At 36.0% G+C, this 17021-nt stretch overlaps 1 protein-coding gene across 3 annotated transcripts in view; it reads right to left on the bottom strand.

The window, feature by feature from the left end:
- The window catches only part of NAA16 (N(alpha)-acetyltransferase 16, NatA auxiliary subunit), a 67755-nt gene that overhangs the window by 30660 nt on the left and 20074 nt on the right, over nucleotides 1-17021 (bottom strand). For 2 of the 3 annotated variants that reach the window (XR_003116514.1, XM_025364624.1), the window contains exon 8: nucleotides 15138-15233. Coding sequence is in view for 2 of the 3 variants with exons in the window: in XM_025364624.1 (XP_025220409.1) it covers nucleotides 15138-15233 (96 nt within the window). In the remaining variant the exon portion in view is untranslated. Of the gene's footprint in view, nucleotides 1-9411; nucleotides 9519-15137; nucleotides 15234-17021 lie in introns of all 3 variants that reach the window. The other variant, XM_025364623.1, reaches the window with a different exon arrangement.

The following is a 17021-nucleotide window of genomic DNA, read 5'->3' as shown; positions in this document are numbered from 1 at the left end:
ATTCAAAATCCAGAGACATATCTCCTCTATCTGGCTCTTATACCCCAAGAGGCACTATTCCTCTGCCTAAACATCCCAGGGCCAGGTGCCAGGCAACTAGAGACCACCCCGCCAGTCTAAAGTACGCCAAAATTATTCAAACTAAACTGTTCACCCTGCCCTGCCCTAAGGAAACCTCAATGAAGGCAGCAGCCTAATCCTTCCCCTCCCTCCTAACCATCCTAGTGTCTTCCCCAAGTGGCCCTGCATGGCATGGCACAGCATGCCACCTGTCTCTAGGACATGTATGATAAACCCTGTTTTTTTTCCTGAGCCTCTCCAGTGTCTCCTATTTTGGCTGCACCTGAATAACAACCTCATAAAAGAATAATACAAAACAATAAAGACAGTTATACACATCAGTGGAACAGACTTGAGAGTCCAGAGGTGAACCCTCGCATTTATGGTTAATCTCTTTTGGACAAGGCTGCCAAGATCATTCAACAGGGAAAGAACAGTCTCTTCAACAAATGGTGCTGGGAAACTGGATAGTCACACACAGAAGAATGAATTTGGACTCCTACCACATCTTATACAAAAATGAACTCAAAATAAGAGTGAATGCCTCAATGCAAACTTATAGAAGTAAACACGTTTATAAATCTTCATGACCTTGGACTTGGAAATGGTTTTTAGATAAGACACAGAACGCAAGAGCAACAAAAGGAAAAAAAAAAAAGGTAAGCTAGATTTCATCTAAATTAAAAATTTTTGTACATCAAATGACACCATTAAGAAAATGAAAAGACAACCCACAGCAGAACGGAAAATATTTTCACATAATGTATCTGATGAGAGACTTGTATCTAGAATACATTTTTAAAACTTCTGGCCCCGCATGTTGACTCATGCCTGTAATCCCAGCACTTTGGAAGGGTGAGGCGAGCAGATTGCTTGAGTCCAGGATTTTGAGACCAGCCTGGGCAAATGGTGAAACCCTGTCTCTACAAAAAATGAGCCAGGTATGTTAGCGCATGCCTGTAGTCCCAGATACTCAGGAAGTGGAGGTGGGAGGATCACCTGAGCCCAGGAGGTCAAGGCTGCAGTGAGCTGAGATCGCACCACTGTACTCCAGCCTGGGTGACAGAGTGAGACCCTGTCTCAAAAAAACAAACAACAAAAAAACCTGAAAAAACCCCACAAAAACAAAATTTCCTTAAACTGAATAATAAAAAGAGAAATAACCTAATTATAAATGGGCAAAGAAACTGAAAGACATTTCTCCAAAGAACATATACAAAGGCCAATAAGCACATAAAAGATAATACCAACAGTAATCACAAAATGCAAAGCAAAACCTCAAGAAATTACCATTTCACACCACTATGATGGCTATCATCAATAATAATAACAAGTGTTGATGAGGATGTGCAGAAATCAGAACCCTCATATACTGCTTGTGGGAATGTAAAACGGTGGAAGAACTTTGGAAAAAGAGTCTGACAGTTCCTTAAAAGTTTCAACATAGAGTTAGCATTTGACTCAGCAATTCCATTCCCAGATGTACACCTAAGAGAAATGGAAGTACACCTACACAAAAATGTGTACACCGAAGTTCACAGCAGCATTATTCACAATAACCAAAAGGTAGAAACAATTCAATGTGGTATATCCACACAATGGAATGTTACTTGGTCATAAAAGGGAATGAAGTACTGATTAATGCCACAATTGTGAATAAAAATATTAAGTAAAAGAAGCCAGACCCAAAAAGACTATTAATAGATAAGTCCATTTATATAAAAGGTCCAGACTGGGAAATCCATAGACAGAAAGTAGGCTAATGGCTGCCCACAGCTGAGAGGGATATGAAGGTTGTGAGAGAATCACAGCTAAAGGATATGGAGTCTCTTTGGGGGATGACAAAATATTACACTGCAGTGATGATTACACAACTCTGTGAATATATTAAATATCATTGAACTATATACTTTCAATAGGTAAATTTTATGATATATTAATTATATCTCAATAAAGCTGTTACCAAAAAAAAAATACTGGTGGGGAAGCTACTGACATCCTGATGGTAGAGGCCAGGGAGTTTGCTAAACATCCTACAATGCACAGGACAGACCTGCATTATAAAGAATTATCTAGCCCAACACGTCGACAGTAGAATTCTTCGTTAGGAAGGCTGTCCTGTGCCTTGTGGAATGTTTAGCAGCATCCCTGGCCTCCACACACTGGATGCCAGTAGCACACCTCACCTCACTGCAGTGACAATCAAAAACCTCTCCAGACATTGTAAAATGTCCCAGGAGGAAAAAATCCACTCCCCAACACCCTCATTAAGAAGTATTGCTCTAAAGAGGACTTTCCAAGATGGTTTTAAAACAACAGATGAACTTTCACAACAGAAATAAAGATTACCAAATCTGGTTCCACTAAATTTTAAACATTTCTATGTTAAAAGAAAAACCAACACAAGACAGGAAATATTTCAGGCACACTGCTAGTGGGAATACAAATTGATGTTTACAACCTTGTGAAAAACTAATTTATCCGTGTTTATCAAGAACCACAAAAATGTTCATGTCCTTTACCCACTGAATGAATCTGAGAGAAGAAAATATGAGAAGAAAATAATCCTAAGCAAAGCTAGTATAAAGATATTTAATAATAATAACTTGAAAAACCAAATTCAACAATGGAGGGATGGTTCTAAAAGGTTATGTAATAACTAAAAGGGATAATGAAGATTATATAACACCACAGTAAAAGCTTATGAAACTGCTGGGGCAGGGAGGTGGGTGCAGGTAGTTCATACCTAGAATCCCAGCACTTTGAGAGGCCAACGCAGGCAAATCTCTCGGGTCCAGTATTTTGAGACCAGTCTGGGTAACATAGTGAGACCCCATCTCAAGTGCGGTAGCTCACACCTGTAATCCTAACACGTTGGGAGGCCGAGGTGAGCAGATTACCTGAGCTCAGGAGTTCGAGACCAGCCTGGGCAACATGGTGAAACCCTATCTCTACTAAAATACAAAAAAAATAAAATAAAATTAGCCGGGCATGGCAGTGTGCGCCTGTAGTCCCAGCTACTCCGGAGGCTGAGGCAGGAGAGTCACTTGAACCCGGGAGGCAGAGGTTACAGTGAGCCGAGATAGTGCCACTGCACTCCAGTCCCTGGTGACAGAGCAAGACTCCAAATAAAAAACAAACACAAAAACAAATTTTAAAAAAGAAACTGCTAGGGGGAAAAAGAAGAACAAAACTTATGGTCAAAATGACTACAGCTACATAGACACACCACAATTAAATTCACAGTTAAAAAAAAAAATAACTGTGAAAGGAATTACATTAAAAATGTTCTTAGAGCTAGGTGTGGTGGTTCACCCCTGTAATTGCAGTGCACTGGGATTCTAAGGCAGGAGAATCACCTGAGGCCACAAGTTTGAGATCAGCCTGAACACTACAGCAAGACCCCATCTCTACAAATTAAAAAATTAACTAGGCATTGTGGCACGCATCTGTATTACCAGCTACTCAAGAGGCTGAGACGGGAGGATCACTTGAACCGAGGAAGTCAAGGCTACAGTGAACTATGATTGGGCCATTCATTGCTCTCCAGCCTGGGAGACAGAGCAAGATGTTATTTCATTTATTTATAAAATAAATAAATAAATGTGTAAATGCCTTTAAATTGTATAGTCATGAGGTGGTTTATAACTGGGTTTTGTTTGGGCTTCCCTCCCATTTTTTAAGATCTTTCCTCTGTTTTCCAAATTTTCTATATTGTGATTATAGCACTTTTTTGATGAAAAATTACTTCTAAACTTTTGTGCCAAGTTACTCAGCACTTTTACTATTTGAGAACATGGAAACTGATGGAAGAGTGCTACAAACTTACACAAATGCCAACAGAAAAATGAGGAGATAAGATTCCTTATAAATATCATCAATGTGAAAACTTAATACACAATACATATTAGTTGTGTACCATATCAAACGGCTGGTCAAACATCTGACTCACTGTCCCACTGGACAGCTTATCTATGAGCATTACAGAAATAATTTGTTGGCATTATGACTCAGACCACCAGCAGACTATGGTACATATAAAATCTTCTCATTAAACTGCTACAGATGTTGTGAATACTATGTTAGTCGTTTCCAGTTTTGATTTTTTATTATTGCTGTTATGCCAACTCTGGAACAGAAGGACTCTGAGGCCCAATCAAAAATACTACTAGGCAAGATTCTTTATTCACACTTAGAAGAAATGGACACTATTTTATAGAGCCAGTAAACAATTATTCACAATAAAAGTTTGATCTGGGCTGGGCGCAGTGGTTCACGTCTGTAATCCTGGCACTTAGGGAGGCCAAGGATGGCGGACTGCCTGAGCTCATGAGTTCAAGACTAGCCTGGGCAACACAGTGAAACCCTGTCTCTACTAAACTATGAAAAATTAGCCAGGCATGGCAGCGTGCACCTATAGTCCCAGCTACTCGGGAGGCTGAGGCAGAAGGCTCGCTTGAACCTGGGAGGCGGAAGTTGCAGTGAGCCAAGAGCGCGCCACTGCACTCCGGCCTGGGCAACGAAGCAAGACTCCCTCTCCAAAAAAAAAAAAAAAAAAAAAAGTTTGGTCTGATACAATATGTGAGAGACTACAATACAAAACAGATGAAAACATCTGTGCACTTCAAGTATATAACAGTTATTTTCTAAAAGTAAGAGGTGTTCTTCATTTTTTTTTTCCCTGAGACAGGGTCTCAAGTCTGTCACATAGGCTGGAGTACAGCGGCCTGATCACAGCTCACTGCAGCCTTGTCCTCCAAGGCTCACGGGATCCTTCCACCTCAGCCTCCCAAGTAGCTGGGAGAGAAGGCACATGCCACTATGACCAACTAATTGTTTTCATTTTTTGTAGAGATGGACTCTTGTTATGTTGCCAGGCTTGTCTTGAACTCCTGGTCTCAAGTGATCCTCCCACCTCAGCCTCCCAAAGTGCTGGATTACAGGCGTAAGCCACCATGGCTGGCAAGTTGTCCCCTTTTTCTTTTAACTACTCATAAGAAGAAAACAGTACATATTACCAGAACATTTAAAGGTGGTTATTACCTATAAATACACAACTGATATTTTCAATGAGATGACATCCACAAAAAATTAAGTTAGAAATATTCTTACCATTATCTTCAGTAAAAATGATACTATTTCAGTAAGGCATGACAGACACTGGAATCCCTATGCTATATATAGCAACCTAAATTGTTTGTTTAGTTTAATACTACTTAACAGATTTAAGGTACATAAAAAATATTTTCTATAGGTTAACAAGGATATCCAGGACTTGAACTCATCTCTGTACCAAGCAGACCTAATAGACATCTACAGAGCTCTCCACCCCAAATCAACTGAAGATACACCTTCTCAGCACCACATCGCACTTATTCTAAAACTGACCACATAATTGGAAGCAAAGCACTCTTCCGCAAATGTAAAAGAACACGAATCACAACAAACTTGTCTCTCAGACCACAGTGCAATCAAATCAGAACTCAGGATTAAGAAACTCACTCAAAACCACACAACTACATGGAAACTGAACAACCTGCTCCTGAATGACTACTGGGTAAATAACAAAATGAAGGCAGAAATAAAGATGTTCTTTGAAATCAATGAGGACAAAGACAAAATGTACCAGAATCTCTGGGACACATTTAAAGCAGTGTGTAGAGGGAAATTTATAGCACTAAATGCCTACAAGAGAAAGCAGGAAAGATCTAAAACTGACACCCTAACATCGCAATTAAAAGTATTAGAGAAGTGAGGGCAAACAAATTCAAAAGCTAGCAGAAGGCAAGAAATAACTAAGATCAGAGCAGAACTGAAGGAGATACAGACACAAAAAACCCTTCAAAAAAAAAAAATCAACGAATCCAGGAGTTGGTTTTTTTTGAAAAGATCAACAAAATTGATAGACCCCCAAAGCCTCACTCAAAGACTGGCAATTTTTTTTAAGTACTTTTCAAAACAAGTAAGCAAATGTATATCATCTCAGCAAGTTATCTGTTATGGACAGGACATCTATATTCGAACGAATAAGAAAACAATATTAACTTTAACAAAATCTAACTTAAAAGGGGTATAAATATATTTTTAGTAACATTTTATTCTTATTTACAAAAGAAAATAACACCTTGATATCAGAATTTATAGATTCTATTTCAACATTAAAGAAAGCTGGGAAAATGAAAATTTCTCCTTTTCTTCACCAAAGATTCCTTCCAAAACCTCATTGACAAAAGTAAAATGAGGGCCATTTCAAATACCTACCTATGTTTTAAAAAACCTTATGGAACTTGGCCGGGCGCAGTGGCTCATGCCTGTAATCCCACACTTTGGGAGGCCAAAGTAGGCGAATCGCTTAAGGACAGAGTTCAAGACCAGCCTGGTCAACATCATGAAACCCTGTCTCTACTAAAAATACAAAAAATTAGCTGGGCATGGTGGCAGGCACCTGTATTCCCAGCTACTTGGGAGACTGAAGCAGGAGAATCGTTTGAACCCGGGAGGCAGAGGTTGCAGTGAGCCAAGATAGCGCTACTACACTCCAGCCTGGGTGACAGAGCGGGACTCCATCTCAAAAAAACAAAAACAACAACAAAAAAAAACGTTATGGAATTTGTCTGACAATCACTCATTGCCTTCCACTCTACCCAAACTCTAGTTTGTCAAAAAAAATTAAAATGCTGGAGACATTTAAGAAATACATTTCTTGCAAATGTACTACATTTTAAACTAACTTCAAAAGACAATTTCATTTTCATGCTACCAACATGAATTACTCTATAATATTTGGAAACTTACAAACAATAAATGTTTATCAGACTTCACCTCCTTGAAATCCTTCCTTGAAAGTTAAAAACCCACCTAACTGCCAAAAACAGGTTTCACTGCTGATTAGAAATGTGCAGTTTTTAAAATGGTTTCATGGGGTGCAGTGTACACTGCTCAGGTGATGGGTGTACCAAAATCTCAGAAATCACCAGTAAATAACTTATCTGTGTAATCATACACCATCTGTTCCCCAAAAACTACTGAAATAATTTCTTTGAAACTACAAAAAAAGTCAAACACAAAACTTACAAAATTTAACTAAAAAATAAATATTAAAAAATAAATAAATAAAAGGTTCTCATAAGTAATTACAGATACATGTGGCCAAAATTTTTTGAGAAACAGTTCTTAGACTTGCAAATTTTTTCTCACTATACTAAATTGAGATAACTTGAGCTCAATTTTCTGCAGTTTAATTCATTTTGCAAACACATTTGGTCTTCTGGCATTTCTAATAGCATTCCTGTTGCTTGCTTTAAAATTAAACTAAAGAGACGGTTCCTATATGAATTAGTGTATTCTCAGTGCCTTATTCAAAAATATAATTTTCATGCTTTATATAAAATACCAAAAAAATGTTCAACATTTTTGTAATGGCAACTTTGGATCAATATTGGAAGAATTTTTAAAAAGTAAAAAGCCGGCCGGGCGCGGTGGCTCAAGCCTGTAATCTCAGCACTTTGGGAGGCCGAGACGGGCGGATCACGAGGTCAGGAGATCGAGACCATCCTGGTTAATACGGTGAAACCCCGTCTCTACTAAAAAGTACAAAAAACTAGCTGGGCGAGGTGGCGGGCGCCTGTAGTCCCAGCTACTTGGGAGGCTGAGGCAGGAGAATGGCGTAAACCCGGGAGGTGGAGCTTGCAGTGAGCTGAGATCTGGCCACTGCACTCCAGCCTGGGCGACAGAGCGAGACTCCGTCTCAAAAAAAAAAAAAAAAAAAAGTAAAAAGCCTATGCCTGCGAACAACACCCTGTGAAAGCCCTGTAATAGCTTAAGAGAAACAAATGCTTTAATGTCCACTGTAGTCAGCAGCTGCTGCAAGACCGTTATAAAAGTAGTACTCTAATTCACATACATAAGATTTCTTTTTATTTCTGACATTTTATCCAACCTTTCTTCTCTGTCACCCTCACCAAAAAGAACAAAAGAATTTTACCCAATGTTAAATAATCTAGAGAAATTATTGGCAGGCACTGGGTACACGTTTACATAGGAATCAATCACTATTTCTCAAAAAACTGACAGCAGAAACACTGCAGTCAAATAGACCATACAACAGACATTAAAGAATCGTAAGAGTTTTGTTTTTGTTTTTGTTTTAACATAAATGATGTTTTATTCTAATTGGGTACTAGAGATCATCAGTTGTTTCTTTTGTTTATGAAACCTGCTGCCACCGGTAGGAAAATGCCAATCAGCTATATCTACAACTGATATTTCCAACATTGTATTATTCACAATCAGTGCAAATTTACAAATTATTATGAATCAAAGCTAAATAAATAAAAAATGAAAGAAGCTTAACTAAAAATTGTTTTGGCATTTCTAATAAAATCTTTTCCTTATCCACTAGTAACTTTAAAAAACTGACTACGGAAAAGACAACAAGATTTTAGACTTTAAAAAGTAAGAAGCAACACTTGGAAATAAAAGTATAACTTGCTTTCTATTAACTTTTAATTGTCTTTCTAATTTAAGACCAAGATTTAAGTGCCTATTTTCTAAAAAAAATTTTTTTTTGAGACGGAGCCTCACTCTGTCACCCAGGGCTGGAGTGCAGTGGTGCAATCTCAGCTCAATGCAAGCTCCACCTCTCGGGTTCCCGGCATTCTCCTGCCTCAGCTTCCCAAGTAGGTGGGACTACAGGTGGCCACCACCATGCCAGGCTAATTTTTAAAATTTTTATTAGAGATGGGGTTTCACCATAGATGGTCTCCATCTCCTGACCTCGTGATCTGCCCGCCTCGGCCTCCCAAAATGCTAGGATTACAGGCGTGAGCCACCGCGCCTGGCCTATTTTCTAATTTTAAAAAGCAGAAAGACAATTCTTTATTCAAGAACTAGCTAAATCTGTATTTATTAAAATGCAGCCTATTGATTAAAACTAGTAATTTACACCAGTAATTTGACCAAACTGCATTTTACTGTTGCACTAACTCAATTACTCAAGCTCTAACTTTAAATGCATGCATAACTAATTTAAAAATCCATAATCGTACCATAAAATAATCATCATAGAATAAATATATACCTTTGGTAAATATGTCAAATTTAAAATGCTACTAAAAGAAGTATATCCATTAAAAATAAACAACCTTTATAATTTTAGTGCTTTCATAAACCCTCTTACTTTGATATCACTTATACTACAGGCATATAATTTCAGTACATTATTAGACTGAAAGTAAAGTAACATTACTAAAACAGAGAAAATGCTTAAGTAATAGCACATTATTTACATGGACATCTTTCTACAATTTAGTAAAAAGACTAAAGCAAATCTGAATAAATACCAAATTTTACCTTTTCTGTATTGTAATATAAAGATTTCAAAGTAGTAAACAAGGGTGGGCATCCTTTACTGAAGTTAACCCTCAGGAACTTATCCATTAGTTCTCTAAATCTTTCACCTAGAAACAAAAGCATACTTTATTATTCTTTGTTTCATGCAAACAATTCTTAAAATGATTTTCTAAGTAAAAATAAAGCTCCCTCAGAAACAATTATGCTCCTATCCAATTTATAAACCCAAAAAGTCAAACAGTTTTTAGAGTAAAAGTTATCAACTATCCATTCTGAATTTAGCACAATATCAAATATCTTTCCTAATCTCTCACTGACTAGCACACTCAGTCTACAGCTCAAAACCCTGCAGATATGTAAAAAGCACTCTGCAGCAGACTATTGTAACCAGCACTATATTCAAGTGATAGCCACAAGATCTTTTTAAACACTAAGTTGGTATTTGCAAATGTCTTCCCAAATCGATTTGTCATTTACTTCAACATTCATTCATTCATTCATTCCACAATAATGTGTCAAGCACTTACTACATGCCAGGCACTGTTCTAGGTATTGGGGATATAGCAGTGATTAAAATTAAAAAAAAAAAAAAATTAATTCTACCCTAGAGAACTTAACATCTCAGTGAGTGAGGCCAACAATAAAGTAAATTGATGTTAGACATTAGACTAAGCCCTGGGTATTCTAACATTAGAACTAAAATAAACAATCTGTTTGCAACATCAAGTACATAATTCTTTCATTGCTAAACCCCTACAAATGATTTTTGTCATCACCTTTTGAAAGCAGAGAGTATTCAAAGAATTTTAATTTTAAATACAGAGATATAAGAACTTTTTGACAGTATGGACTAATACATAAGGACATGGATTTACCTAATCATTTGGGGAAAAAAAAACCACATATATGTCATGAACGATTTAGCCTCAAGTAGGATGATTGAAATGACCTCCTAAGATTTCTTAATGAATCACAACACCGCACAACAAAATCTAACAACCCAAAATGGTTATTTTTATTTGTTGTGACTGACCATGTTGAACAAAACATGCATGCATACTCAATATAATTAAATGTCATACAAAAATGTAACTCCATTAACTATAAAGACTGTATTCAGATAATCTCTAATCTCTTAGATCATACACAAAATACTGGGGTGTTTTTGTTTTTGTTTTGAGACAGAGTCTCACACTGTCACCCAGGCTGGAGTGAAGTGGTGTGGTCTCAGCTCACTGCAACCTCCACCTTCCAGGTTCAAGCAATTCTCCTGCCTCAGCCTCCCAAGTAGCTGAGACTACAGGCGTGTGCCACAACGCCCAGCTAATTTTTGTATTTTTAGTAGAGACAGGATTTCACCAAGTTGGCCAGGATAGTCTCAATCTCTTGACCTCATCATCCACCTGCCTTGGCCTCCCAAAGTGCTGGCATTACAAGTGTGAGTCATCACGCCTGGCCAATACTGGTCTTTTGAAAAATCACAGATTACAAAGACAACATAAAACTTCATCCTGGGTTAAATTACACACCATTGCTTCTTTAAAAGTCAAAAACAGTTTCAGAGACGGCATCTTTCCAGTAATTCCTCTGGTGTACGACAAAAGCTAACAATATTGTGGGAGACAATAAGAGACGCTGTTTCTTAGAGGAATGCAGACTTCTCCACTTAATTGTGTGCAACCTTGGGCAAATAACTTGTCCATTAAAAACCTCGGTTTTATCACTGTAAAATGAAGGCAATACCATCACTGGCCTCAAGAGTACACTTGTATGGCTCAAACGAGGTAAGACATAACAATAAACAATGTCTTCCATATAGTAATCACTCAATAAATGCCTCATCTTCTCTGATATCTGACAGTTTTTATATTTTAAAGTTAATATTTTGTTTTCTATACTTGCAATCAACCACTGAGAAAACAAGCCTTTTATCTACACGGCAGAGGCTACTCTGAACTCCTCCTTTGTCAACTTTCTCAGTCTATTCAGATCACATTGGCAAATCTGATTTATTAGACTGTGCAGGTATGAAAAAAATGACAAAGCTCTTTAAGTGCTGATCCAGGACTAATCTCCAAATACGGAGTTAAGTGGAAAGAAAACCCAGGTTCGCAGCAATCCATCAATCCATGCTACCGCATGTTTGCAAAAAGCAGGGTGCGGGGTGTGACCTTAAACAAATCTCCTACACACATTTTTGCTCACACATGCACAACATATTTGTAGAAGAATACACCATCAGCTGATCACAATGGATGTCTGCAGGGGAAGTAAACTTAGTTGCCAAGGGACAGACAAGAAAAAGACTTCATGAACTTATAAACTTTTTACCTAATTGGCAACTGTGTGAATTTATCACCTAAACAAGAAGCCGACACAGCTACCCAACTGCTTAGTCACACACCATATCCCCAAATTACTTATGATTTATCCATCTCATTTTTTTCATCAATTATTATGTGCCTCTTTAGCATTACTGCTCACAAAAAAGGTTACCTGAATAATTCTCAGATAGATACATAGCATGATGTTCCCAAAACATGATGTCCCTGTTTATACTAATTCCTAAAATAATTAGTGTAAACAGCAAGAATAGTCTGTTTCTGATTCACTGGAAATCCATTCTAAATAATGGAGCAAAATTTAATTAGTATATTATGTTTAATACTCTGGATTATCTCCTTCCCTCTCTCTACCCTTCAGCCAGTGCATAATAGAACATGATGAATTGAACTAATTATTTTGAAAAGTACCTTTATCCCTTCATTATTTTTAGAGCAGCACTTAATATTTTCGGGTGTTAGAAAATTTCCTTATTGTTCTGTGGTATGAAGCCCTTTTATCTAAAAAATGGAAAGGCTTTATCAAAACTTTCACCTTGCATTCTCAAGATGCATCATTTTTCTTGAGGAAGATCTTACTGCTTTTGATAATGCCAAAATGGTTTTCTAATTGATCATGAAAGCATTTCTAGACAGGCAAAAAAATCATGAAATATTTGGTTTTGCACAGATAAAATTAAATATTTGCATAATTTTATATATATTCACTGGAGCCTTGTAAATACACATATGTCAGAATCTCAAACTGATGATGACCTTGAAAGCCCATGCCATCAGACCCCTCCACTGAGACCTGTTTTGTAAAAAGACTTTTATGACATTTCAAAGACAGCATGTCCAAGAGAGTCTAGGATGGTTCCACTTTAACCTAGATCACACTTTACAGTAAAAAAAACTCTAGGCTCTTTCAGTAAAAATGTATTTCCTACCCTATACTGCCACGTATTGAGGGCTTTTAGCAAACTTATATTGCCTATGGAAATAAATGTAGGCAGTATAAATCTGAAGCTCCATGTTCCAAATGAGAAAAAGAGAACAAAGAAGTCTTGTTCGTAATCTTAAAGCTAAGCGAGGTTTCTTTCTTTCCCAAGAAGCATATGAATGCAGTTTAAAGCTCCCAAGGAAATATTCCCCCCCACACACAATATATTGTGAAACACAAAATATACGTTGAGACCAATAAAAGGAGGAGAAGTCAGGCACTAAAGACCACATATGGTATGATTCCATTTATTTGAAAGGTCCAAAAACAGGCAAATTCACAGGTACAGAAAGTAGACTGGTGGTTGCCAGCTACTATGGTTGAGGGGTGATAGAGAGTGAAATAGGTATGGGGTTTCTTTTTGGGGTCATGAAAAATTTCTGAAAGCAGACAGAGATGATGGTTGCACAACATGATTAATACACTAAAACACTGAATTGCACACTTTTTAAAAGTGAAGTTTATGGTATATGAATTATATTTCAAAAAAGCTATTATTTTTTAAAACAAAGAGAAGAAGGAAGAAATACAGAAATGTAAGCTTAAGCATCTTCCACAAGACACTTTTATTAGGGAAAATACTCCTCACTACGCATATACTCCCATCTTTGAAATTCACAAAGTGTATATTAAAAGCTCTGAGAAGTCCTATAGAAACCTGATAGCTGTGTCTAACCCAGTTTCCCAAACTTACTTGGCTGAAGAACAGCCCAAGCACAAGCACACCAACAACCTCCCCACCAAGCCTATTAATATCCACTTGGACTTAATGTTCCCTGGAAAACATTAGAGAAATTTGCTCCCTGTATTCTACAAAAACAAAACAAAACAAAACAAAATGGAGGATCAGAAGAATACTACTCTTCATATGTGGAACTGAAATGCAATAGTATAAAATGAATTTTTAAAATCAACTTCTATCTACTGTCTAATCAAATACATTTCTAAAGGGTATTTCACATATTTCACAAGCCAACTAAAAATTTTTAATTTTCATCAATCTTTTGGTAAAAATAAACTTATAACCCAAGAATTTAAACAAATATTTGCCACTCTGAGAATATAAAATATACTCCTCACCTCTCCAGAATACGTTTAAGTTATATTAGCTTTGTAGAGTCTGACTTGTATCAAAATACCAGAAGTCCCAATATACAATTCATAATCTCTAGTACTTACAACTAAAAATAAAGACTTCAACAAAAACATATACTTTTTAAAAAACTCAACAAAGATATTAGCTACCTGAAGAGCTAATATACTGTCCACCTCCTATGTAGCCCAAAAGTAAATGAGTTCAGCTACATACAATAACTCGACTCAAGGTCATGAATATCCTATTGTACAATAAAAGCAAATCACAGAATACGTACCAGAGTACTCCTAGTTATATAAAGTACAAAAGCTGTTTTTATTTTCAGGAATACAAAATACATGGAGCTCTAAAAATAAAAGTAATGGCATGATAAAAAGCAAAACTCAGGAAAGTGGCTAACCGAGGGAATGATGACATTCTGTTCTTAAAACACCGTGGTGGGTGCAAATAGCTCACAACTATTTCTTTGAATGTATGCTCAAAAAAGAAGATATAAAACTTCAAAACTATAGCTTGAGCCCAGGGGTTTGAGGCTGTAGTGATTGTGCCACTACACTCCAGCTTCAGCCTGGTAACAGGGCAAGACCTTGACTCAAAAAAAAAAAAAAAACTTTAAAACTTTTACCACTCAAATCATGATACTACATATAATTTGTCACTAATTACAGGGAATTTACCTTCTAAATATGGTGCTTTTTTAAAAGTCACATAAGACAAGCAGTTTTTCTACCAATACATAATATTTGCACATACTTAGGCAGTACATGATATCTTGTTACATACACAGAACGTGTAATGATCAAGTCCGGGTATTCAGGGTATCTATCGCCTTGATTACTTATCATTTCTATGTGTTGGGAACATTTCAAGTCCTCTCTTTTGCTATCCTGAAATATATCATATATTGTTCTTAACTACAGTCCCCTTACTCTGCAAACACTGAAACTTATTCCTTCTATCTAACTGTATGTTTGTACCCATTAACCAACCTCTCTTCATCTCCCCCCTACACCCCCCTTGCCAGCTCTGGTATCTATCATTCTACTTTCTACCTCTATGAGATCAACTTAAGAAAAGCAGTTTTATATTTATATAGATAACTTCAAATATTAAAATCAACATTTAGCTACACATTGAAGTATAACACTCTTATTAACAGATAAATAATAAATTCACAACTGTTCACTCCCAACTCCAAGACTGCTGTAGACATAAACTCCCTAACAGAAACACGTTTCCAAAATATAAATTAACATTGAGTAATTTCGGCAAATAATTAGTATTATAAAAGACATCCTAATATTACCTGGGACAAGAGTCAAAGGTAATCTTCTGGGTGTAATTGCTTTGGGGTGCTGCTTACTAATTTCTTCATAAATTTGAAGCCTCTCTTCCAAAGTGCCTATTATCAGTAAATATGGGTGAGATTCATAGCATCAAAACTTTTATCCATGGTAAAATGCTAACAAACTTTTAAAATGTTGTTGTAAATAAAACTGCATTAACAATATTAAAGCTGCTTTCAATTTTGGCAAAAATGACATGTAAAACTCTGTGGTGGCGAAATACTATAATCAGTTAAGTCACTGTTTTTAAACTCATCTCCAGAGAAATCCAAAACTTGTTTCATTGCAAGATTCTAAATACAACCCAAATCACATATACAAGCCATCACAGACTCAAGATATGCTGCACTTCTCTATATTCCTTTAGCATACAACTCATGGAAAAGAAAATCTTTTTATAATGTATCTCTAATAACATATCTTACGTAAACACTCTGAACCAAAGAAACCTACATATATCCCCATAAAAGCCTATAATGTCTGTTGATTAGGCTCAAAGGAGCAACAGTTTTAGGATTATGATTGCAAATGTTTAAAATATAAAAAGATAAACTAAACTTCCATGTTAACATTAACACTTAAAATCTTCAATGAAAGTCCATTATCCTTCCAAAAGACAAAATTATACTTCTAACAGAAAGTTGTATCTTCCCTCCCAAGAGTCACCTAATTTTATAGTACCACATAAAGGATGTATCTATACATAAACTACTTGTTACTCTGAAACAACAATATGCAAGCAAACAGGATCTGGGTGTAGTTTATCTTTCTAAAATAATGTCCTGCATAATTCACAAAAAGAGATTTATAAGCTATAATTTATAGTGGAATTTTAAGAAAAAGCAAACCTGTTTTAGAACTATAACGTTTTAAGTAGATCTTAATCCAAATTCTGTCGTCTAAACCACAGAAAAATAACTATCCTAAGAATAACCCTGGGTGCTAGCAGACAAGGTATCTCTGTAGTGAATGTAGTGTTTATAAGTATTGACACTCAACATTAATATCAAGCATCAAGATTGTAAACACCATGCTTGAAGAGGTGTGATCTTGTTTAGACTCATTCCTTCCCCCAATAATATGTTTTGGAGCTCCAATTTGGTTGGATTTTAAGACCAAAGATATATGTGGGGGGGAAAAAAACCCTCACTCTCTGTTAGTAATTTGGAGACTTCACAAAATATTAAAGACCCTTATACTAATATATAAATCCTACTGCATATAAATATTTTAAAAATACTCTCATATTCATGCCTCATCTTAGAGAAAGACAAGCACCAAGTATGAAAAAAATTCTCCACTACCCTAGATATAACAAGCCGTATAAATGTAATCAAATTAAGACAAAACTAAACAAATTCAATATCCTACTTAAAGTCACAAGTTGAAGCTCCAGAACTTACTATGAGGAAGGAAAGGTCATAAGTTACCTAAAACAATAAAGTAGTGTAATTAGTTTTGTAATCAATACATTTTATAGTAACCAAGAATCCTGATATATGGAACATATTATTCATTTTAGTAAAACATTAAAATATTTTTATTAATTGTAATGTTACTACTTTAAAGAAAAATCATAGTTAACCCATGTTTTCAACCTTCATGCATATGAATTTTGCTGTTTTCTTCAGATTATTACTTTAATCAATATTGTGATTTTAATCATTTTCTTAAAAATATTTAAGAAAATAAACTTTTAACAATTTGCAGTGTAAAATTTTAAACATAAAAAGAACATCTGAATTAATACTAGTGAGGATACAACAATTAAACTTTTCTTGTAGCTTATACTACTATAAATGAATGTGGGTAGCTACCTGTTTACCAAACTTTTTTTTTTTTTT

Source organism: Theropithecus gelada, chromosome 17 (genome assembly GCF_003255815.1).
Source record: "Theropithecus gelada isolate Dixy chromosome 17, Tgel_1.0, whole genome shotgun sequence".
In the NCBI taxonomy this organism is placed as follows: Eukaryota; Metazoa; Chordata; class Mammalia; order Primates; family Cercopithecidae; genus Theropithecus; species Theropithecus gelada.
Note: the sequence above shows the minus strand (reverse complement) of the source record. Positions and strands in the feature narration are given on the sequence as shown.